At 41.3% G+C, this 25,979-nt stretch overlaps 1 protein-coding gene across 4 annotated transcripts in view; it reads left to right on the top strand.

The window, feature by feature from the left end:
• The window catches only part of SPIRE1 (spire type actin nucleation factor 1), a 161,091-nt gene that overhangs the window by 85,982 nt on the left and 49,130 nt on the right, over positions 1 to 25,979 (top strand). For all 4 annotated transcript variants that reach the window (XM_055417239.2, XM_055417237.2, XM_088833440.1 and 1 more), the window contains one exon: positions 6,668 to 6,793. In XM_055417239.2, coding sequence (XP_055273214.1) covers positions 6,668 to 6,793 — 126 coding nt within the window. The remainder of the gene's footprint in view (positions 1 to 6,667; positions 6,794 to 25,979) is intronic.

Here is a 25,979-nt window from a genome sequence, read left to right as displayed (position 1 = left end):
GGAAATAAATGACTTCCAGAAAAATGGTATATCAGCTATATGGATTATCATATTGCCTTTAAAATTATAATCATGTAGGTTAAGTAGCAGTGTGGGAAATTTTTAATAAATGGAGAAAAGACCACAAAATTCTGCATGTACTGACTGGTGTGTGTATAAAGGAAAGACTGTTCGCAGACATAGAGAATAAACTTGTGGACACAAGTCTGTAGAATTTCCACTCTTCCACAAGCGTCACTTGTTTGGTAACTGTAGAGGTCATTTGGGCATGCTACTTGTATGCTATGTTCTAAGTGTTTCAACACTTGAAGAATATTGCTTCTTTTAGTATAAGAACATTATTTCCTTTAGTGTAACTCATTCTGCAGTTAGACTGCCTGGGTTCACTTCCAATTTTACTGGCTAGGTGTGTGGCTTGGAGAAATTCTTAGCTATTGCAAATCTCTATTAATCTCTAAATTGGGTTGACATAAGAATTAGATGTGATGATACATATAAACACAAAGAATAAAATAATTATCAGGTAATTCATTGAAACTGAAATAATCACCGGGGTTGTTTTTCCTCTAAGGGATTATTTCTCATCTGTCTCAGTGGAACTTCATGAAATTTCATTGGCTTAAAAAAATTTTTTTTTTACATTAAAAAATTGTGGTAAAATACACATAACAAAGTTTACAATTCACAATTTAGTGCCATTAAGTAATTCATGATACTATCCAGCTATCAGCGCTAACTCGGTCCAAAGCCTATTCTTTATCCCAGATGGAAACCTATCCCTTCTCCGTCAGCCCATGGCAGCCACTGATCAGCTTCTCTCTGTGGATTTATGTATTCTGGTATTTCATATAAATGGAATCATATGGTAGATGACTTTTGGTGTCTAGCTTTTTAGACTGAGTGTAATGTTTTTAAGGTTCATCCATGTTGTAGCATGTGTCAGTACCTTTTTCCTTTTTATGGCTTAATAAGATTCCATTTTGTGAATATGCCACAGTTTGTTTATCCACTCCTCAGGTAAGAATATTTGAATTGTTTTCACCTTTTTTTTGGCTGGTGTAAATGGTGCTGGTATGAACATTTGTGTTTCAGTTTTTGTTTGAATACCTTCTTTAAATTCTTTTGGAAATACACCTCAGGAACGGAACTGTTGGATCACATGGTAATTCTATCTTTAACTTTTTGAGAAACCATCAAGCTATTTTTAGAGTGGCTTCACCATTTTCATTTCTACTAGCAATACACAAGGGTTCCAATTTCTCCACATTCTTGCTAACACTTTCCATTTTCTCTTTGCTTTTATAGCCATCCTAGTGGATGTGAGTGGTATCTAATTGTGGTTTTGATTTGCATTTTCTTAATGACTCGTGATGGTGAGCATCTTTTTATTTGCTTTTTGGCCATTTGTCTACCTTCTCTTGAAGAATGTCTGTTCGGGTCCGTTTTTAAATTAGGTTTATCTTTTGTTGAGTTTAAGAGTTCTTCATGCATTCTGAATAGTAGATCCTTATTAGATATATGATTTGCAAATATTGTCTCTGATTCTGTGGATTGTCTTTTCATGCTCTTGATAGAATCCTTTGATGTACAGTTTTTTTTTAATTAGAGGATAATTGTTTTCACAAAGTAGTATTGGTTTCTGCTCTACAACAACGTGAATCAGCCAGAAGTATACATATTATCCAGGTTAAGCGTTACTCTGCAGACAAAGGTCCGTATAGTCAAGGCCATGGTCTTCCCAGTGGTCACATATGGTTGTGAGAGCTGGACTGTAAAGAAGGCAGAACACCAAAGAATTGATGCCTTTGAACTGTGGTGCTGGAGAAGACTTTTGAAAGTCTCTTGGACAGCAGGGAGATCAAACCAGTGAATATTAAGGGAGATCAACACTGAATATTCACTGGAGGGACTGATGCTGAAGCTGAAGTTCCGGTATTTTGGTCCCTGATGTGAACAGACGACTCATTGGAAAAGTCCCTGATGCTGGGAAAGAGCGAGGGCAGAAGGAGAAGAGGGCATCAGAGGATGAGATGGCTGGACGGCATCACTGATGCCGTGAACATGAACTTGGGCAAATTCTGGGAGATGGTGAGGGACAGGGAAGCCTCACGTGCTGCAGTCCATGGGGTCGCAAAAAGCTGGACCTGACTGGGCAACTGAACAACATGCATATATCCCCTCCTTCTTGAACCTCCTTACCCCTTCCCACCCCTCTAGGTTGTCACAGAGCATTGAGTTAAGTCCCTGTGATACATAACAACTTCCCAATAGCTGTTTTACATAGGATAATATAAATGTTTCAGTGCTGTTCTCTCAATCTGACCCACCTTCTCCTTCTCCCACTGTGTCTATAAGTCTGTTCTCTATGTCTGTGTCTCTATTCCTGCCCTGCAAATAGGTTCATCTGTACCGTTTTTCTAGATTACACATACACACACGTCAATATACAATACTTGTTTTTCTGACTTACTCCACTCTGTGTACAGTCTCTAGGTTAATACACCTCAGTTAAACTGCCTCACATTCATTCCTTTTTTATGGCCAGGTAATATTCCATTGTATGTGTGCACCACAACTTCTTTATCCATTCATCTGCTGATTGACATTTAGATCGCTTCCATGTCCTGGCTATTGTATATAGAGCTGCAGGGAACATTGGGATACATGTGTCTTTTTGAATTTTGATTTTCTCAGGGTATGTGCTCAGTAGTGGGATTGCTGGGTCATATGGTAGTTTTATTCCTAGCTTTTTAAGGAATCTCCACATTGTTCTCTCTAGTGGCTGTACCAATTTATATTTCCACCAACAGTGCAAGAGTGTTCCCTTTTCTCTCCAGCATTTATTGTTTGTAAATTTTTTGATGATGGCCTTTTTGACTAGTGTACATTTTTAACTTCGAAGGCTAATTTATCCATTTACAGGCATACCTTGGAGGTAGATATTGCAGGTTTAGCTCCAGACCGCTGCAACAAAGCAAAGGTTGCAGTAAAGTGAGTTACATGAATATTTTGGTTTCCCATTGCATATAAAAGTTATGTTTATACTATACTGTAGTCTATTATAAAGTATAGCATTATATCTAAAAAACAATACGTACTTTAAAATGTAAAACAAAAAACCAATTACAATAGTAACAGCAAAGATCACTGATCACATTACCACAACAAATAATAATAAAATAATAACAATAAAAATAATAATAAGTAAATAAAAAAACAATGAAAAAGTTTGAAATATTGCAAGAATTATCAAAATGTGCCACAGAGACAAGAAGTGAACAAAGCTGCTGGAATAATAGCACTGATAAACTTGCCTAATGCACAGGGTCACTACAAACCTTCAATTTGTAAAAAACACTATCTGCAATGCATAATATAGTGCTATAATAAAGTAAAATATGCTGTATCTAGTGTTTTTGGTATCACGTCTTAAAAACTGCTACTAAGTTCATGACCTTGAAGGTTCACCCCTATGAAGGTTCACTTCACCTTTGAAGAGTTTTGTAGTTTTGACTCTTAAATGCAGGTCACTGATCCATTTTGAGTTAATATTTATGTATGGTGTGACGTAGGGGTACAATATTTCGCCCCCCCCATGTAGATATCCACTTTTCCCAGCATCATTTGTTGAAGAGACTATTCTTTCCCTCCTTAATGTTCTGAGCACTTGTATCAAAAATCAATCAACCATAGATATATGGATTTATTTCTGGACTTTCAGCTCCGTGTCATCAATCTATATGTTTTTTGCTATGCAAGTACCACTTTGTTTTGATTACTATAACTTTGAGGTAAGTTTTAAAATTTGGAAGCTGGAGTCTCTAGCTCTCTTCTTTTCAAGATTGTGTCAGCTATTTGGGGCCCTTGCAATTCCACATGAATTTTAGGATCAGCTTTTCCATTTCTTGAAAAAGGCCTTTGGGATTTAGTTAGGAATTGCATTCAATCTGTAGATCATTTTGTGTAGTAGTATTACCTTAACTCAAGAGAAGACTCTTGAGAGTTTCTTGGACTGCAAGGAGAGCAAGCCAGTCAATCCTAGAGGAAATCAACCCTGAATATTTATTGGAAGGACTGATGCTGAAGCTGAAGCTCTAGTATTTTAGCCACCTGATGCAAAGAGCTGACTCATTGGAAAAGACCCTGATGCTTGAAAAGACTGAAGGCAGGAGGAGAAGGGGATGACAGAGGATGAGATGGTTGGATGGCATCACCAACTCAATGGACATGAGTTTGAGCATGCTCCGGAAGTTGGTGATGGACAGGGAAGCCTGGCGTGCTGCAGTCCATGAGATCGCAAAGAGTTGGACATGACTGAGTGACTGAACAACAACAACCATCTTAACAATATTAAGCCTTCCAACCCATGAATACAGGATGTCTGTCCATTTTTTGGTCTTCTTTAATTTCTGTCAGCAATACTTTATAGTTTTCAGTGTGTAAGTCTCACACCTCCTTGGTTAAGTTTATTCCTTAGTATTTTTTTTTTACTATTAAAAAATGGAAATAGAATGTTTTTGTGTTGATCATGTATCCCCCAACTTTGCTAAAATTTCTTCTTAGTGCTAATAATTTTTGTGGATTATTTACATATATGAATATATCATATACATTAAAAGATTTTAGACTTTTACACCAGGTTTTCCAAGTTGCAGGGCACAACCTGATAGTGGGTTGTGAAATCAGTTGATTGTGTAAGTTTCATTTTGTAAAATGTTTGTGTATAAAACATATACTTATGCATGTGTTTGAATCCCTATGTAAAATGCATTTCTTACTATGAATTACAGTCAAAAATGTTATGCCTTATTTCACAGCATGTAATTGGAGTATAAAATTGTGGGACTAGTGAAAGGTGGAAGTCCTAGCAGTTGCCTTTCATCACCTTGGAAATGATTTTATGTGAGAAGCTCTTTTCTGCGTATAAAAATAATTGAGCAAAAAATACACTCTGTTCAATGGTTGCCCTGTGAATAATTAAACTTGTGCGATTTTGCTCTCATGCTCCCAGTGTATCAGTTCTTAGCCTGTTTATGAAGAAAGTTTGTTGCTGACACACTTGCTGAAATATTTTCCTGAGAATGGATTTTATTAAAGATCAGTTCAGTTCAGTTCAGTCGCTCAGTCGTGTCCGACTCTCCGCGACCCCATGAATCACAGCACGCCAGGCCTCCCTGTCCATCACCAACTCCCGGAGTACACTCAAACTCATGTCCACAGAGTCGGTGATGCCATCCAGCCATCTCATTCTCCGTCGTCCCCTTCTCCTCCCGCCCCCAACCTTTCCCAGCATCAGAGTCTTTTCCATTATTAAAGATAGTAATCTATTAAATTGCATACAGTACTTACTACAAATGAAAAATAACAGAAAGCCACATTATGAAGGATATTACAAGCTACAAAGATATCTTTTACTCTCCAAAAGATACAAGTTAAATATAATAAATGTATATTAATGTCAGTCAGTCGGTCAGTTCAGTTGCTCAGTCGTGTCCGACTTTTTGCGACCCCATGAATCACAGCACGCCAGGCCTCCCTGTTCATCACCAACTCCCGGAGTTCACTCACACTCATGTCCATCGAGTCGGTGATGCCATCCAGCCATCTCATCCTCTGTCGTCCCCTTCTCCTCCCGCCCCCAATCCCTCCCAGCATCAGAGTCTTTTCCAGTGAGTCAACTCGTTGCATGAGGTAGCCAAAGTATTGGAGTTTGAGCTTCAGCATCAGTCCTTCTAATGAACACCCAGGACTGATCTCCTTTAGAATGGACTGGTTGGATCTCCTTGCAGTCCAAGGGACTCTCAAGAGTCTTCTCCAGCACCACAGTTCTAAAGCATCAATTCTTCTGCGATCAGCTGTCAGACATATGGTAAAGAATAAGGGAGAACTTACAACTTTTTAATGCAAATACATTAAAACATAAGTACTGTATACAGATGCAAAATTATTATAGAAAGATAAAATTATCCTAATGCATTATAGTCTTGACAGGACGTCTTTTCCAATCTAGTAAATTGTTTGATTTTTCTAAATTGCTGTGCATGGGATTAAATTGCATCTTTGACCCACAAGTAGTTATGGGCTGTGTACTGTTGATGACGTTAGGACTGGAGGTGTCACAGTTGCCCTCTGCCCTCTTTCCACCACTGCCCATCTAATGGTGAAGCATCTTCCCAGTGGTCCACGTCTTCTTGGCATTCTTGTTACCAAATTATACAACTCCGCATGTTTTGGAATGAGCTTGGGCTTCAGAATCAAATATGACTGTCGAATCCTCCTCCCTTACATTAACTTTATGACCATGGACAAGTCACTAGCTTCCTCTGAAGCCTCAGTTTCGATGCTGTAAAATGGTGCTAATTCAGGCTATATGGAAGAGTAAATGATGTTATGCTGTGTATATAATATGTCAAATATAGGACCTGGTGTGGTAAATAATGAATGGTAGCTATTAAAATACCTGAGTTATGATCAGTACTCTGTAAGTGGTCGTCCCTCTTAATTGTGTGGACTTCCCTGGTGGTCTTGTTGTGCATTCAGCTTTGGGTCCTGGGAATCGTGGGGTTGCCTTGCTGTGTGATATGAAAATGGGCACTACTGTGTTTGTATTTCAGGTACCTTAAAACCACAGATAATAAGCAGGCACCATTGTTTTCCTCTTCTGTAGTTGTGTGCTGCTCATCTCCCGACTGAAGCAGAGGCACCAAATCATTACCAGGCAGTATGTCGTGCACTGTTTGCAGAGACGATGGAGCTGCATACGTTTCTGACCAAAATCAAGAGTGCAAAGGAGGTGAGTGCTGCTGCTCCCTGTTTCAGGCATTGTGAAAGACAGACCTGATTTCCAACATTGCCCATCATGTTATTTAAAGTATTTATCTCTATCCTTCTGATGAGTGCTGAAAATTATTCAGAAAAGAAGCAACTTAGGCAAAATGAAATCTGTTCCTTAAAATGTTACCATGTGAATCCATGTGATAAAACAGATTTTCATAAAGCTTCCTTACAAATGGAAAATAAATATTGCTGAACTGGTTGAATCAGTTTCCCATATAACTTGATTTTTTTTTTAAACTCTTTCTGCCTCTCTTTTGTCCATTTTAAAGCATGTTAGTGTGTCTTTGAGGAAGGGATATGGACTCAGAAAGGAAGCTGCACTTCTGGTAATTTAACTTATATAGTAGATGTGATTAGATATTTAATGCAGGAGATTTGAATTAACATTAAGATAATTCAGAGTCTCATGTTAGCTATTTTATTATTTATCATTGTCTATAAGTTAAAAATACTATGTGTGGAGTCCAGAGAGAATCACTCTAGTTTATTTACAAGGTGAATTGCCATATTTTACATCCCACAGACACAGTTGTGAAGATTTTTGAGGTCTCGGTAAAGCACCTGGCACATAGTAAGAGCTTAGTATATGATCAGTGGTGGTTATCATTTCTTTTGTGACTAAAGTATGGAGTTTATCTGAGACACTAGTTTAAAACACACAGCTTGGGGAGAGACACATATGAGATGTGTAAGGGAAGAAGGACAATACTAACTTGTATTAAAGTGAGACTCCTTAGCTGTGCTAATACAGAAGATTCGGGTGTCTGAGCCAGATCACCCTTCGTAAATCACCCTGAATGGATCTGTTTTGTTAATATATTGTGAATGAGAGCTCCAAGCATTGTTCTTTGTGTCTAACCAGGATTCTGCTTGTAATTTGTCTTTTTTTGATAAGCTAATGAAAAGTTATGTCTGTTTTTCTAGGAATTTATAGAATTGGACCCAAGGGGAAAGTCTTTAACAGGGTGGAAAGGGTGAACTGAATGTTGTTTGAAGAATAAATATAAACACGTCTCATGGGCTAGCTTTTCCTCCTGGAGAGGACTAGAGGACAGAGGGTCTGAGGACACACCCAAAAGACAGCCTCAATTAAGGTTTGGTGAATAATAGATTTACTAGAAAGATCACTTTTGGTAATTCTCTTCCCCAGCTTGTTGGAATTGAGATAGTCTTCTTCAGAGAGTCTCCTGTTATTTTCAGAGTGCAAGTAGAGTCCTGTGAAGTTAGGGTCAAGTAAATGAGTTTGTAGAGTCCTCCCAACACAGATGTTTTTAGGAGTCATTTCTGAATTAAAGAACAGTATTATTAAATATTTTTTCTATTCCATTGAGCATAAACAGTTGTGTTTCCTTTTTACTCTTGATGAAAACTTTGTTTGGCCAAACAAGTTGTCAGAGATTTTTTAAGTAAAAGTCTGTTTAAAGAGACATCTCAGAAATGGAGTAAAAGAACACGAGTGTTTGGGACCATTAGTGGCTTTGATGCCTGCAGAGACTGGCCAGGCCCTGGTAAAGGTTGGGGACCTTGGGTCAGGGTTTTGCCTTTATGTCCCACTGTCACCTCTAGCAGCACCTGATGTCTGGGTCTTTATAGATACTGGTTCTGTCCAGTTTGATCATCTCCTGCTCTGGTTCCTTACTTTGCTGATCTCTTCTCAGCTTTTTCTATCCTTCTTTCTAGAAACTGTGTTCCATGTTTAGAAAGATCTCCTCTGAACCTCAGTCTCCTCTGAGGACTCCTGCTCCCCGAGGCAGTGCTTTCTCTGCCTCCTCTGTGCGAGGCTGCTCTGCCCTCATGGCTGCAGGTCTCCAGACTGGGTGGATGGGTGATGTTCTAGGTCTGCTGCATCTTAATCAGGACTCCTCACACTTGTAACAAAACCCCACACCATCCACTTCTGCTACTCTTGAGCTCATTGACACTGTCATCTGCCATCATCTCGACTGATTTGTTTGATGAAAAGCAGCTCCGGCTGTGTATCATTGACCCTCCTCTACCTCAGCACTCTGCATACCTGAACATACCTTTGAAAGTGAAAGTCACTCGGGTTGTTTCCAACTTTTTGCAACCCCATGGACTATACAGTCTGTGGAATTCTCCAGGCCAGAATACTGGAGTGGGTAGCCTTTCCTTTCTCTAGGATATCTTCCCAACCTAGGGATTGAACCCAGGTCTCCTGCATTGCAGGCAGATTCTTTACCAGCTGAGCCACAAGGGAAGTCTGAACATACCTTTGTCCTCATGATAACCTGCTATCTTTCCATCTTGGAAATCACCCCGATGCAGCTCTGTCCTTCGAACTCATTCCTCATTGCCAGCTGAACTGGTCTTGTCTCTTGACCCCCCTACCCCTTTTCTCCCAGTTTATCAGCCCTTCCTGGATTCACTCCGTGTCCTCTGTGGATGAAAGTGTTTATCAAGAGTTCAGTCCACATGTGCAACCTGGAGTATTCCAGTAGCTGCCTGCTGGCCTCATCACTGTGAATCCATCCAGTTCAGCTTCCACTGTGTCTGGGAGTGATTTCTGCAGATCACAGATCTGACTTGAGGGGTCTGACTCCAGGCCCAGGCCTGAGCCGAGGCTGCTTTCCCTGGCAGGCCGCCCTACCTGCACAGGACTTGGGTGCTGCACTCTGGTTTTCTGAAGGGGACAGTGAGGACTCAGGTGCTCTGCCCATGGCTATTCATGTGCACCTGCCCTCATCATCCAGCGCCTCAACTCCAAGAGTCTCGGCTGAGGCACTTGCCTCCCCTCTTGCCCTCCCAGCAGCCCGGGCCATGACGTGTTTGCAGTGAGGAAGCCCCCCGCCTGCACTGCCTGTCATCTGACTATACTGGTGCTGTCTTGGGAGGACATGGAGCAGGGGAGCAAAATACCCTTGTCGGCCTCTTGGCTGCACGGACGCAGAGGGGAGTAAGGGCGAGTTGCCACTTTCAGCTCGGCTGGCCCTTCTGACCCCTGGACACCTGGCATCTTGACACAGGCAATTTGCTTCCTGTTTAATGTGACTCTGATTGCCTGGAGGGTGAAATGAAACTCCATTGTGTTGCCTGTGAGGCCTTCACGGCATTACACCTACTCTTTTCAACTCTCCCTTTGTTGCATTTTTATGCTATCCAGTCAGAATTACTTAGTTTCTGAATATGCTGTGCTTGCTGTATGTCTGGGACCCCAGTATAATACTTCATGCTTTCTGTCTGGAGTTCTCTCCCTGCCTTGTCTTCTTGGTGATCTCCTGTTGACCCGTCTAAACCCTGCTCATGTGTCATCGCCCTCCACCCTTCACTTCCTCTGTGTCCTGTACTCCCTTGCACTTCTCATGCTCCCTGGGAGTTCTTATGTCTTTGAGCTCTTTCTCCACAGCCGGGCTGGACACTTCTTGAGATAAATGACTGTGCTTTAAGTCATCTTCCTGTTAATGACTCACTGTAGTGTGTGCACACAGGAAACACTCTGGAAATGTTTGTTGAACTGAAATAATTTATGCATTGTGTCTGTGTTTTTTTAGAGTATCAGAAATTTTCTGGTGGAAGGCATTGTTGACTTTTGGAAACATTATGACCTAGATATTTCTAGTAAATATGAGAAGTTTTATGTCTGTCATTGAGGTCTTGGAATGCTCTCCATTCATTATACACAGAAGAGCTTATTTAACAGGGAGTCTTGAGAAGGCAGGCTGTGAAACCTGTGGAAATCCTGATGTGAACGTTCTGTACTGTTTCATTACAGATTTTATACTCATGCATGGCCTGTCAACACAGGTTTTAGGAATAAAGTTTTACAGGGTCCAGGTAGATTTCCCCTTCCTCTTTGATGTATGCAGTTTTCTTGAAATTAGAGAAAATTTTTATGCATATTAGTTCATGCTTGTATGTTAGTCATTTTAACCTTTAACCTAGTCTCAGGAGTGCTAAGTCCACACTAATAAAATACTCTGCGCTAATTTGGTATTTTTCCTGAAGATCTCAAAATACACAATTTAAGAATCAGACAGTCTTTCTTCTATATCTATGAGTTAGTGCATATCAACTGGAATTTTCAAAGTAATAACCTGATTCAACAGGTTGATTACGGATTATCAGTGATGTTTCGATCAACCATATATCTGTGTGTATGTGCATGTGTATATATAAAATTAGGGTAAAATATTAGTGTCAGAATATTTGAGCTCAGTGTTGATGATGATTTGATAGACCAAAAGTACTTTAATTATGTTAAACTTATACACTCAGTTGGCAGTTGATTAAAATGTTAAACCTATAATCAATTTCCAAGTGTTGTAATTGTATTAGGACCTGGCTGCTCTGCAGAGCACAAGGCCTTAATTCATCTATATATTTAGGAGGCAAACTCATTTTCATTCTAATCCCTTTTCATAATGCAATGATTTCCTTCTAAAACAATGAATGAGACCCTTGAAGTTTGTTCTCCAAATGATCGGATTTGGATTGGCTGCTGTTACTCTGTCTCAGAGGCAATTTGATACCCTAGAAAATGAGCACATAGTCCAGTGTCTCCTAAGCAGTTGATACTCTGGGATGCAAGTGTAGATGGAGGGACTGTCCTTTCAGTGCCATACATTCAGTGCAGCAGGTCATATGAAGGATGAGACAGCCATGCCCTCGTGCCAGTGAACCCCCTACCCCACCACAGCCTGGTCTCAATTGGCTGGTGTGGCTGGTGAGCAAGTGCAGTGGGGAGGGGAGAATTGAACTTGGCAATTTCAAGTGTAAATTATTTTGGTTGAGAAAGGAAATTATATTAATGGCAGTGTGCTTTAGTTCAGTGCTGTCTAAGTAGTTTTTGAGCATCCGTCCCTGATTTTGTTATCGTTAAATGAAATTATCAATTCCTCAGACTTTAAGCCCTGCTGCTTCCTCAATTATTTACTCCCACAGCTGCAAAGTGGCCACTCTTGCTTGCTTCACTTAGTCTCCATGAACAGCCCTGTGATGCCCACTTTGCAGATCAGTAAACTGAGGCTTAGCTTAGTGGTTCCCACAGAACAGTGCTGTCAGCATTTCTGATGGCTGCGTTTCTGTCCCACGTGCTCTCCAGCCTGGCACCAGCACCCTTGGCAGTTATTGCTGTCTCCCTGCAAGGACAGTCACCTTTAGCGCACTGTCCTGGAAGGTGACTGTCTAGAGTCCTTGGAGGAGATTCCTCGTGTGCACTCAGATTCAGGCTCCTGAGCAGCAGGGGAAAAGGGCGTGTGAGTCAGAATAGAATTTGGTGTTGAGGAACAAGGAGGCTTATGAAGGAACGTGTGTGCGAGTATGTGTGTCTGCCTCACACATGCACACAGATGGGGACAGGATGGGAGGAGGAGTGGTGTCATTTAAGTTTAGGTGTGAAGTAATATGGAAATGAGAAAAGAGAGGAGTGGCATAGGAATGTCAGAGATGAGATAAAATTGTGTTCAGACTAGAAAGTCAGTTGACTGGTGTGGTGTGTTCCTAGCTGCTCTGACACTACTGTCTCCATGTAGAGTGTGTGGTGAGCCCCAGCCTCATTCTCCAGGAGGCACTTTGTTTCACAGAAGAGGTTTAGCTCTTTACTGTAGTAGGAAAAACTTGATGTGTCAGAGAAGTATGCTGTTTAAAGATAATCTTTCTTTTGAAAAAAATCTTTTTCTTAAGCAAATAACTCATTTTTAATTTATAGTATATCTAAAATATTTATATCAACATTGACCTTTTTAATTAATTAATTTTAATTGGAGGATAATTACTTTACAATATTGCGTTGGTTTTTGCCATATAGCGACATGAATCAGCCACAGGTGCATGTTTGTCCCCGCCTCCCCGAACCTCCCTCCCCACCCCATCCCTCTGGGTTGTCCCAGAGCACTGACTTTGAGTGCCCGCTTCCTGCATTGAACTTGCACTGGTCATCTATTTTACATAAGGTAATACACATGTTTCAATGCTATTCACTCAAATCATCCCACTCTCACCTTCTTCACATAGTCCAAAAGTCTGTTCTTTACATCTGTGTCTCTTTTGCTGCCTTGCATATAGGATTGTTGTTACCATCTTTCTAAATTCCATGTATATGTGTTAATATACTGTATTGGTGTTTCTCTTTCTGATTTACTTCATTCTGTATAATAGACTCCAGTTTCATCTACCTCATTTCATCCACCTCATTCACTGACTCAAATGTGTTCCTTTTTATAGCTGAGTAATATTCAGTATGCCACTGTGTATATGTACCACAACTTCCTTGTCCATTTGTCTGCCAGTGGACATCTAGGTTGCTCCCATGTCCTGGCTATTATAAACAGTGCTGCAATGAACATTGGGGTACATGTGTCTCTTTCAGTTCTGGTTTCCTTAGTGTGTCTGCCCAGCAGTGGGTTTGCTGAGTCGTATGGCAGTTCTGTTTCCAGTTTTTTAGGGAACCTCCACACTGTTCTCCATAGTGGCTGTACCAGTTTGCATTCCCACCAACAGTGTAAGAGGGTTCCGGTTCCCTTTTTTCCATACCCTCTCCAGCATTTATTGTTTGTAGACTTTTTGTTGGTGGCCATTCTGACCAGTGTGAGGTGATACCTCATTGTGGTCTTAATTTGCATTTCTCTAATAATGAGTGATTCATGGGGAGCGACTGAACTGAATAATGAGTGATGTTGAGCATCTTTTCATGTGTTTATTAGCCATCAGAATGTCTTTGGAGAAATATCTGTTTAGTTCTTTGGCTCACTTTTTGACTGGGTTGTTCATTTTTCTGATATTGAGCTGCATGAGCTGCATATATATTTTGGAGGTTAATTCTTTGTCAGTTGTTTCATTTGCTATTATTTTCTCCCATTCTGAAGTATGCCTTTTCACCTTGCTTATAGTTTCCTTCATTGTGCAAAAGCTTATAAGTTTATTTAAGTCCCATTTGTTTGTTTTTATTTCCATTGCTCCAGGAGGTGAATCATAGAGGATCTTGCTGTGATTTGTGTCAGGGAGTAGTCTGCCTATGTTTTCCTCTAAGAGTTTTATACTTTCTGGTTTCATTTACCTCTTTAATCCATTTTGAGTTTATTTTTGTGTATGGTGTTAGAAAGTGCTGTTCAGTTCAGTTCAATTCAGTCACTCAGTCGTGTCCGACTCTTTGCAACCCCATGAATCACAGCACGCCAGGCCTCCCTGTCCATCACCAACTCCCGGAGTTCACCCAAACTCATGTCCATCGAGTCGGTGATGCCATCCAGCCATCTCATTCTCTGTCATCCCCTTCTCCTCCCGCCCCCAATCCTTCCCAGCATCAGAGTCTTTTCCAGTGAGTCAACTCTTCGCATGAGGTAGACAAAGTATTGGAGTTTCAGAAAGTGCTGTAGTTTCATTCTTTTACATGTGGTTAACCAGTTTTCCCAGCACCACTTGTTAAAGAGATTGTTTTTTGTACATTGTATATTTTGCCTCCTTTGTCAAAAATAAGGTGTTGATAGGTGCGTAGATTTATCTCTGGGCTTTCTATTTTGTTCCATTGATCTATATTTCTGTCCTTGTGCCAGTACCATACTGTCTTGATCACTGTAGCTTTGTAGTATAGTCTGAAGTCAGGCAGGTTGATTCCTCCAGTTCCATTCTTCTTTCTCAAGATTGCTTTGGCTATTCAAGGTTTTTTGTGTTTCCATAAAAATTGTGAAATTATTTGTTCTAGTTCTGTGAAAAATACCGTTGGCAGCTTGATAGGGATTGCATTGAATTTATAGATTACTTTGGGTAATATACTCATTTTCACTATATTGATTCTTTCAATTCACGAACATGATATGTTTCTCCCATCAATATGTGTTACCTTTGGTTTCTTTCATCAGTGTTTTATAGTTTTCTATATATAGGTCTTTTGTTTCTTTGAAGTGAAGTGAAAGTCTCTCAGTCATGTCCGACTCTTTGCAACCCCATGGACTATACAATCTATGGAATTCTCCAGGCCAGAATACTGGAGTAGGTAGCCTTTCCCTTCTCCAGGAGATCTTCCCAACCCAGGGAAGGGATTAAACCCAGGTCTCCCGCATTGCAGGCAAATTCTTTACCAGCTGAGCCGCAAGGGAAGCCCTTTGTTTCTTTCAGTTCAGTTCAGTTCAGTCCAGTCATTCAGTCGTGTCTGACTCTTTGTGACCCCATGAATCACAGCACACCAGGCCTCCCTGTCCATCACCAACTCCCGGAGTTCACTCAAACTCATGTCCATCGAGTCGGTGATGCCATTCAGCCATCTCATTCTCTGTCGTCCCCGTCTCCTCCCACCCCCAATCCCTCCTAGCATCAGCCTCTTTTCCAGTGAGTTGTTTCTTTAGGTAAATTTATTCTTAAGTATTTTATTCTTTCTGTTTGCAATGGTGAATGGGATTGTTTCCTAATTTCTCTTTGTTTTTTCATTGTTAGTATATAAGAATGCAAGGGATTTCTATGTATTAATTTTATATCCTGCAACTTTACTATATTCACTGATTAGCTCTAGTAGAAGAGTTAGTGTCTATCCTACTCAGACTCTTCTGGAAAATTGCAGAGGAAGGCAAACTCCCAACTCATTCTATGAGGCCACCATCACCAGAACTAAACTAAGATGCCACAAAAAAAGATAGCTACAGGCCAATATCACTGATGAACATAGATGCAAAAATCCTCAACAAAATTTTAGCAAACAGAATCCAACAACATATTAAAAAGATCATACATCGTGACCAAGTGGCCTTTATTCCAGGGATGCAAGGAATCTTCCAACATTTGCAAATCAGTCAATGTTATGCACCATATTAACAAGTTAAAAGATAAAAACTGTATGATTATCTCAATAGATGCAGAGAAAGCCTTTGACAGAATTCAACACCCATTTATGATAAAAACTCTCCAGAAAGCAAGCATAGAAGGAACTTACCTCAGCATAATAAAAGCTATATATGACACACCCACTGCAAATATTATCCTCAATGGCAAAAAATTGAAAGCATTTTCTGTAAAATCAGGAGCAAGACCCATACTCACTACTCATCACTACTGTTCAACAGTTTTGGAAGTCCTAGCCACAAGCAATCAGAGAAGAAAAAGAAGTAAAAGGAATCCAGATTGGAAAAGAAGTAAAACTCTCACTGTTTGCAGATGATATGATCCTCTACATAGAAAATCATAAACATTAATCATTTTTCAAAGCCCCTTTATTTTTGGTGGTTCATATTCTTTCACTTAGCGCTTCCCAGGTGGTGCTGGTGGGAAAGAACCCACCTGCCAATGCAGGAAACATAAGAGATGAAAGTTCAGTCCCTGGGTTGGGAAGATCCCCTTGAGGAGAGCATGGCAACGCACTCCAATATTATTCCCTGGGGAATCCCATGGACAGAGGAAACTGATGGGCTACAGTCCATAGGGTCACAAAGAGTCAGACATGACGGAAGCGACTTAGCATGCGTGCATTCTTTCACTCATTTTTCATATGACTGCATAAGTCAAATAGACATTGCTAGATTTCTTTATTCTTCATTTTATAAAGAGAAAAGGGGCCAATTAGACATGGTAAGATTCCTTCTAGTCTTAAAATGCTCTGCAGAAAGTACAATTCATGTGACTAAGTATTCATTTAATAGGATTTTCCTTATTTTTGTACAAGTCGTGTTTTGTGTAGGTAAAATGTATACAGGTACACGTTTTAAGTGCATTTCCACTAAAATTTGCTCTAAATTTAATGTACACTATTTTATATATTTTATGCTGTTTAATATTTTAAATTTGAGATGGATTTTATAAGAAAGCTCAGTGTTGTCAATGTTGAGCTCTAAAGTCAGTACTGTACTGAAACTTGTATACTAAACTACTGTACTAAAAACTTGTGTATTTTAAAATCCAGTGGTAAACCAATCCCTGGAAAGAAGAAGTTCCTAAAACAATTGTCAGTCACAACTGAGTGAGGAGTAAAAGTAACCTAGCATTCTGAAATACTGCATGTTCATATTGTTGAAGTAAGAACGCTAAATAGGAGGCATGTGAAAGATTTTTAAAGTCTTAATTTCTGTTAGACGATTATATACTCCAAACTATGAAAATCTCTCCTTGAAGTGTCTTGTGCCATACATACAATCCACCCTAGAATGCAGGTAGAATACCCCCCAACATTTTGATCCCTGAGGGATGAGACGTTTGATAAGAGTAGAGCCATCTTGGATTTCTTCAGAGGCAGGATCTCACGGTGTAGATTGTCATTCCTGATTATCGCATCAGAGTGATCTTGAATCTCTTCTCAAGTGTGGCTGCACCTCTGGTGCGTCATTATTAAGTTTCTTGCTGACATCGTAAACCCTGCTTACGAATGCTGTGTTCACTCACCCTCTCAGTTATGGTTCTTCTCTTGTGTCCTCAGTCCTCAGCTGAAGGGCGTCCGAGGCCTCCTCAGACGCCCTCACAGGCTGAGTGCACTCTCTGCCTCCTTGAAAGTCACACTGATCTGTGTGTTTCCTCTCTAGCAGCCGTCACAGTCCAGAGCTGTCTTGCTGGTCTCTCTTCCTGCTCACTGATGCCTGCCACCGCATTGTCCTCACATTTGCAGAGAGGACAGAGACCGTCTCTCTCCAGTTCACTCCTTCACATCCCTAGTGAATGATAATAGAGCCTCTGTAAATATTTGATCAATGGTGAATGACCTGCAGAACCTGTGGTTTGCATGTTGGACCTCTAGTTTCTCACCAGGTCTCTAGAACCCTAGTGCCCTGACCCCTGACTTATCTGCAGGTACAGAGCTTCCTTAGTGTTTCCTTGTGCTTCCTTGGGCAGCAGTCTGACCTCTTGCATCTGAGCTGTGGCACAGCCTCCTCATGTGGTTTCCCTCTTCACATATGGAGCCTGTCCTCCAGTGCTCCGTGTTCATGTGAGGATGGTGCTGGCTTCTCAGTGCGTGTAGATGGGATGTTTAGACCTGTGAGCACGGCACCAGAACCGTGCACAGTGAGGCCCCATCTGAGCTGTGTGGCTCTTCATTCCCCATGCTCACCATCGTGCAGGCTTTGCTGCCATCCCTCCAGCCCCTGATGCTAAGGGCCTCTGCACCTGCCCAGATTGTCCTTTTCCTCTCTCACTTATAAAGTGCCTCCTTACTCTTACGACCTAGCTCAGATGTCCACTGTCCTGAAATGGTGTTACTGATGGAAGTTAATTTCTTTATTCTCTGTGTTCATTCATAGAGCACTCTGCTCTGGCTTCTGTCACTTATCACACTGTATTGGGATGACTGTTGACATATGTCTCCTCGCTAGACTGAACTTCTTAGGACAAGGACCATGTTTATATTGCCAACCCTGTCATAGACCTAAGGACCAAGGACACATCTCGTATGGTCTTTTTAGGTGTGCTCCCCTTGCTGCTTCCTTGGCCTCAGGCAACATTAGGGTCCTTCAGTAATGAGATTTTTTTTCAACCTGGTTGATGGCATGTTTTGTTCTCTAGTTCAGTTTTTCTAAGTGTTTAATTAACTTTCAAGAAGAAATGGAGCAAAACAGAATTAGCCTTAAGTCTTTTATAGTCACCACATGTATTTGAACTGCTGTCCAGGGAACCTGAGAAGTATGGGTAAGATGGAGTGCTCCTGGATTTTTATTAATTTTTCAGAGATATCCATTCTAAGGAAATTTATGTAGTTTGAAGGGAAAAAGACCCAAAGTCCTCAGCTGCAGCTCTGGGCTCAAACAATTTATGTCACTTTCACATGAGCACTTACAGTCCCTGAGTATCTCTTGCTCATTGCTCTGATAAGGACATTAACCCTCACGAAGTCCTGAGAAGTAGCTAGTACTACCTTTTGCCTCCTGCTCACTTCACAGAGAGGAGTCTGAAGCCCAGTTCAGCAGAATACGCTGTTATCTGCACACTTCTGTTAGCTGACAGAAGTGGGATTAGTGCCCTTCTTGTGTTGTAGGAATAGTGACAAATGGCAGAAGTGGTTCTGGTGATAGGAGATGAGGATGTATGGGAGGAGTCTGTAAGCCAGAGTGTTGGAGTATGCGGACCTGTAAGGATGTAGCAGCTGTATTCAGCCATGCAGTTCCTGGTGACTGAGGAAGACCTAGGTCCCAAAGGAATTAGGATCAAAGGGTAGAATTTCATCATTCATGCGATACGTCTCTCCTATTCGGCAGTTGCAGTGAATGACAGCCAGCATTTCTTGCACACTCACCATGCATAGACAAGGCCTCCAAGACGGCAGTGCACATTAGCTCCGCAGCTCTCCCAGCAGCTGTGCATCTGCTGGGGACACAGGCTGAACATGGTGTTCCAGTAGGAGCTGGGATCCAGGAACAGCTGCCCGGCAGTGGGTGTGGGCTGTGGCATGGGAATGGAGGCGCAGTGAGACCCCTCTCCTGTGCTCAGAACTGCAGAAGAAGCAACGTTACTCCAGGGCCTCAGTTTTCTAAGCGTTTGAGTGATTCTCACTCACATATGACTGTTTTACTCCTTTTTAGTCAGATTCTTCTGATTGGGTAAATCTTACCCTACGTATAAGAAAACCCTGTAATGGGAGGATGATTTCTCTGTGTCCAGATTAGAGCCAGTCTGTTTTTAGCTGCTAGTATTTGACCATATATTGAAACTGTGGGCTGAGAAGGTGAGTGGGAAATCAGCATGGTTTGTTACAAATTTTCAAAAGATTATTTGAGTAATTTTACACTATATCATCAAAGCTATTGCTGTAATACATTATTGAGTGATTTACATGTATTAGTTCAGTTACTGCTATACAAGAATCATCATTTTGTGATGAAATCCTTGAGCTCAGTTAATCTTAAATAAGATATTCCTAAAGTATTTTACTTAAAACAGAATATTATATATGCATATATAAAGGATCTTTTCGTTGCTGAGGGGAAAAACACTTTTTAGAAATGATCAGGCTGTTATGAAACTGTCTTTTGTCTGTTTTTTAAGTTAAATAACCACATTTTATAATCTGTAATTGTTTGAAAATAATCGAGTATTCCCCCTCCCAGTATCTCACAGCCAGTAATCACATCCACCTGTATCCTGGTGCCTTCAACAGTTAGCATATTGACACCTCAGGCAGCTACCGTGATGCGGCTTCAGGATGTCTTCTGCTTGAGCGCACTCACAGAGATAAGCCACAAGACCTCTGTCTCATTCACATGTTGAAGTATATTTTAATTAGCTTTCTCATATTCCTGGCCTACCCTCTCATGTCTGCTCCCAACACCTCTAATAATAAAACTGCGACATTTAGTTCAGTTCAGTTGCTCAGTTGTGTCCAACTCTTTGCGACCCCCATGGACTGCAGCATGCCAGGCCTCCCTGTCCATATCCACTCCTGGAGTTTACTCAAACTCATGTCCATTGAGTCAGTGATGCCATCCAACCATCTCATCCTCTGTCATCCCCTTCTCCCTCCTTCAATCTTGCCCAGCATCAGGGTCTTTTCAAATGAGTCAGTTCTTCGCATCAGGTGGCCAAAGTATTGGAGTTTCAGCTTCAGTGTCAGTCCTCCCAACGAATATTCAGGACTGTGACCACATTTAAGTTAACTGGAAATTTCTCCCTACAGCCAAAACGGATTTCTAGTCCTTTGAGTGGTGAACATATTTTTTGAAAGAAAGAATCTGCCACCATATGTCTGTCTGTAAGGTTGCCATTTGTTCGTTTTAATTAAATCATCTATCACTGTAACTTTTTAGAGTCCTTGTCAAAGTCACTCTCTTTTTTGTTTGCTTTGTTGTTTTGTGAATGTGAGTAAATCCCAGAACATGCACCTCAGCAGCAACGGTGAAATTACCCTCTCTTTGCCTTTAGGTTTCTTTGCCTTCGTTACTACCCTCCCTATTGAAATATTTAATAGAAGAATCCTTTCTGTAAAAGATCATGTCAGAGCTCTTCTACCTGTCAGGTCCTGTAACTTCTTGAACTTATTAACTTTAACAAATAAACAAATTCACATACTTCCAGGAGTCCAGGAGTAGTTCAGGAAGCCTCACCCTCTGTCTCAGCCACTCATAGTCTCTCCCGCAGAAGAGACCGTTAATTTCTTCTGTGTCCTTGCACAGACAATTTATGTATAAAGCTGAGCGCCGAAGATTTGATGCTTTTGAACTGTGGTGTTGGAGGAGACTCTTGAGAGTCCCTTGGACTGCAAGGAGATCCAACCAGTCCATTCTAAAGGAGATCAATCCTGGGTGTTCATTGGAAGGACTGATGCTAAAGCTGAAACTCCAATACTTTGGCCACCTCATGCGACGAGTTGACTCACTGGAAAAGAGTCTGATGCTAGGAAGGATTGGGGGTGGGAGGAGACGGGGACGACAGAGAATGAGATGGCTGGATGGCATCACCGACTCTGTGGACATGAGTTTGAGTGAACTCCGGGAGTTGGTGATGGACAGGGAGGCCTGGCGTGCTGTGATTCATGGGGTTGCAAAGAGTCGGACACGACTGAGTGACTGAACTGACTGAAGAGAAAAATAGCAATATTTTTTCTTCCTTTTTATGCTATTCTGAACCTTCCTTTTTTTCATTTAATATTGTATCTTGTAAATCATTTCATGTCAGTGTGTAGTTTTCACATTTAGTGTGTCTTCATGATGTTCTGTTGTGTGGTTAAGCTGTAATTGATGTAATCTGTCATCTATTGACAACAAATAAGTTGCTTCCAGTCTTTTGCTTTTACAAACAATGCTGCAATAGATAGTTTTTAACATATTTCTCATGGGTGCAGGTTTCATGTGTGTCTTACATGTGTAAGACAAATTCCAAAAAGTAGAATAGCTGGGTCAGAGAAATTGTGCATTTATAATTTTCATAAAATATTAAATTATCCTCCATAGATGTTTATTAACTGATACTCTCTGAAAATGTGTAAGAGTGTCTATTTTTCTACATCTTCACAATGTGTTTCCTAAGTGATAAGTAAAAATTTATCTTGCATAGTTTTAGTTTTTGTTGTTCAGTTACTAACTCTCTTTGCGACCCTGTGGACTGCAGCATGCCAGGCTTCCCTGTCCTTCACTGTTTCCCACAATTTGCTCAAATTCATGTCCATTGAGTCAGTGATGCTATCCAACCATGTCATCCTCTGTTGTGCTCTTCTCTTCCTGCCCTCAATCTTTCTCAGCATCAGGATCTTTTCCAGTGAGTCAGCTCTTCACATCAGGTGGCCAAAGATACTGGAGCTTCAGCTTCAGCCTTCATCCTTCCCATGAATATTCAGGATTGATTTCCTTTAGGATTGACTGGTTTGATCTTGCTGTCCAAGGGACGCTCAAGAGATTTAGTTTACATTTTACTTTTAGTTTACATTTTCCTTATTATGAATGATATTGGGTACCTTTTCACATGCTTAAGAGCTGTTTGTATTTTTAAATTACCTATTCATATTCTTTGCCCATTTTTCTAATGGAGTATTGGTTTTTCTTATTGGATTGGATTTGCATTTACTAAGAAAATAGCTTTTTGTGATGTAATTTGTAAATATTGTCTCTGATATTTCAATGATTATTTTACAGTGATCATACTTCTGTAGGTATGAATAGTTGATGAGTATAAAAACTGAAAAGACAGAGATATATGTTTAGGGAGATACTGAGAGCCAAGCCATCTGTGGCAGAGACAGGCATTACACTCTCGACCAGTGTGTATGTGTGTGTGTCTGTCTGTCTATCTACAGCAGTACTGGGAGAAATGAGGAACAGTATTCCTTTCCTTTGTTGACTGTGATGGCTACTCCATTTCTTCTAAGGGATTCCTGCCCACAGTAGTAGATATAATGGTCATCTGAGTTAAATTCACCCATTCCAGTCCATTTTAGTTCAGTGATTCCTAGAATGTCTATGTTCACTCTTGCCATCTCCTGTTTGACCACTTCCAATTTGCCTTGATTCATGGACCTAACATTCCAGGTTCCTATGCAATATTGTTCTTTACAGCATTGGCCCTTGCTTCTGTCACCAGTCACATCCACAACTGGGTATTGGTTTTGCTTTTGCTCCATCCCTTCATTCCTTCTAGTTATTTCTCCACTGATCTCCAGTAGCATACTGGGCACCTGCCGACCTGGGGAATTCCTCATTCAGTATCCTATCATTTTGCCCTTTGATACTGTTCATGGGGTTCTCAAGGCAAGCATACTGAAGTGGTTTGCCATTCCCTTCTCCAGTGGACCACATTCGGCTGTGGTCCATGTGATCAGATCGACTAGTTTCCTGTGATTATGCCCTCTGATGCCCCTTCACAATACCTACCGTCTTATTTGGGTTTCTCTTACCTTGGGCGTGGGATATCTCTTCACAGCTGCTCTAAGAAAGCGCACCCGCTGCACCTTACCTTGAACGAGGGGTATCTCCTCAAGGCCGCCCCTCCTGACCTTGAATGTGGAGTAGTTCCTCTCGGCCCTCCTGCTCCCGCGCAGCCACCGCCTATTGGACGTGGGGTACGACCGCCGGCCCTGGCCTCAGGCGTGGGGTAGCTCCTCTCTGCCGAGCCTCTTTGCGTGGTCTGTTGCGCCGGGGCCGGAGTCTCTCACGTCTGCGCTGCCGGGGCCGGCGTCTCTCGCGTCTGCGCCGCCAGAATGATTTCTGTTCGTTTCCAAGGCAAACCATTCAATATTACAATAATCCAGGCGTATGCCCCAACCAGTAACTCTGAAGAAGTCAAAGTTGAACGGTTCTATGAAGACCTACAAGACCTTTTAGAACTAACATCCAAAAAAGATGTCCTTTTCATTATAGGGGACTGGAATGCAAAAGTAGGAAGTCAGGAAATACCTGGAGTAACAGGCAAATTTGGCCTTGGAGCACGGAATGAAGCAGGGCAAAGGCTAATAGAGTTTTGTCAAGAGAACGCACTGGTCATAGCAAACACCCTCTTCCAACAACACAAGAGAAGACTCTACACATGGACATCACCAGCTGGTCAACACCGAAATCAGATTGATTATATTCTTTGCAGCCAAAGATGGAGACGCTGTATACAGTTAGCAAAAACAAGACCAGGAGCTGACTGTGGCTCAGATCATGAACTCCTTATTGCCAAATTCAGACTTAAATTGAAGAAAGTAGGGAAAACCACTAGACCATTCAGATATGACCTAAATCAAATCCCTTATGATTATACAGTGGAAGTGAGAAATAGATTTAAGGGACTAGATCTGATAGAGTGCCTGATGAACTCTGGACAGAGGTTCGTGACATTGTACAGGAGACAGGGACCAAGACCATCCCCATGGAAAAGAAATGCAAAAAAGCAAAATGGCTGTCTGAGGAGGCCTTACAAATAGCTGTGAAAGAAGAGAAGCGAAAAGCAAAGGAGAAAAGGAAAGATATAAACATCTGAATGCAGAGTTCCAAAGAATAGCAAGGAGAGATAAGAAAGCCTTCCTCAGTGATCAATGCAAAGAAATAGAGGAAAACAACAGAATAGGAAAAATGAGATCTCTTCAAGAAAATTAGAGATTCCAAGGGAACATTTCATGCAAAGATGGGCTCGATAAAGGACAGAAATGGTATGGACCTAACAGAAGCAGAAGATATTAAGAAGAGGTGGCAAGAATACACAGAAGAACTGTACAGAAAAGATCTTCATGACCAAGATAGTCACGATAACATGATCACTGACCTAGAGCCAGACATCTTGGAATGTGAAGTCAAGTGGGCCTTAGAAAGCATCACTTCGAACAAAGCTAGTAGAGGTGATGGAATTCTAGTTGAGCTATTTCAAATCTTGAAAGATGATGCTGTGAAAGTGCTGCACTCAATATGCCAGCATATTTGGAAAACTCAGCAGTGGCTACAGGACTGGAAGAGGTCAGTCTTCATTTCAATCCCAAAGAAAGGCAATTCCGAAGAATGCTCCAACTACCGCACAATTGCACTCATCTCACACGCTAGTAAATTCATGCTCAAAATTCTCCAAGCCAGGCTTCGGCAATATGTGAACCGTAAACTCCCAGATGTTCAAACAGGTTTTAGAAAAGGCAGAGAAACCAGAGATCAAATTGCCAACATCCGCTGGATCATGGAGAAAAGGAGAGAGTTCCCGAAGAGCATCTATTTCTGCTTCATTGACTATGCCAAAGCTTTTGACTGTGTGGATCACAATAAACTGTGGAAAATTCGGAAAGAGATGGGAATACCAGACCACCTGACCTGCCTCTTGAGAAATCTGTATGCAGGTCAGGAAGCAATAGTCAGAACTGTACATGGAACAACAGGCTGGTTCCAGATAGAAAAAGGAGTACGTCAAGGCTGTATATTGTCACCCTGCTTATTTAACTTATATGCAGAGTACATCATGAGGAACGCTGGGCTGGAAGAAGCACAAGCTGGAATCAAGATTGCTGGGAGAAATATCAATAACCTCAGATATGCAGATGACACCACCCTTATGGCAGAAAGTGAAGAGGAACTCAAAAGGCTCTTGATGAAAGTGAAAGAGGAGAGTGAAAAGGTTGGCTTGAAGCTCAACATTCAGAAAACAAAGATCATGGCATCTGGTCCCATCACTTCATGGGAAATAGATGGAAAAACAGTGGAGACAGTGTCAGACTTTATTTTTTTGAGCTCCAAAATCACTGCGGATGCTGACTGCAGCCATGAAATTAGAAGACGCTTACTCCTTGGAAGGAAAGTTATGACCAACCTAGATAGCATATTAAAAAGCAAAGACATTACTTTGCCAACCAAGGTCCGTCTAGTCAAGGCTGTGGTTTTTCCCGTGGTCATGTATGGATGTGAGAGTTGGACTGTGAAGAAAGCTGATCGCCGAAGAATTGATGCTTTTGAACTGTGGTGCTGGAGAAGACTCTTGAGAGTCCCTTGGACTGCAAGGAGATCCAACCAGTCCATCCTAAAGGAGATCAATTCTGGGTGTTCATTGGAGGGACTGATGCTAGAGCTGAAACTCCAATACTTTGGCCACCTCATGTGACGAGTTGACTCACTGGAAAAGACTCTAATGCTGGGAAAGGTTGGGGGCGGGAGGAGAAGGGGACGACCGAGAATGAGATGGCTGGATGGCATCACCGACTCTGTGGACATGAGTTTGAGTGAACTCCGGGAGTAGGTGATGGACAGGGAGGCCTGGCGTGCTGTGATTCATGGAGTCGCGGAGAGTCGGACACGACTGAGCAACTGAACTGATTCCTTTTCTAGAACCTAGAAATGAAT

Source organism: Moschus berezovskii, chromosome 28 (assembly GCF_049115385.1).
Source record: "Moschus berezovskii isolate FMDL1 chromosome 28, NW_MosBer_1.0, whole genome shotgun sequence".
Taxonomy (NCBI): Eukaryota; Metazoa; Chordata; class Mammalia; order Artiodactyla; family Moschidae; genus Moschus; species Moschus berezovskii.
The sequence above is the reverse complement of the archived record's forward strand: the minus strand, read 5'-3'. Positions and strand labels throughout refer to the sequence as shown.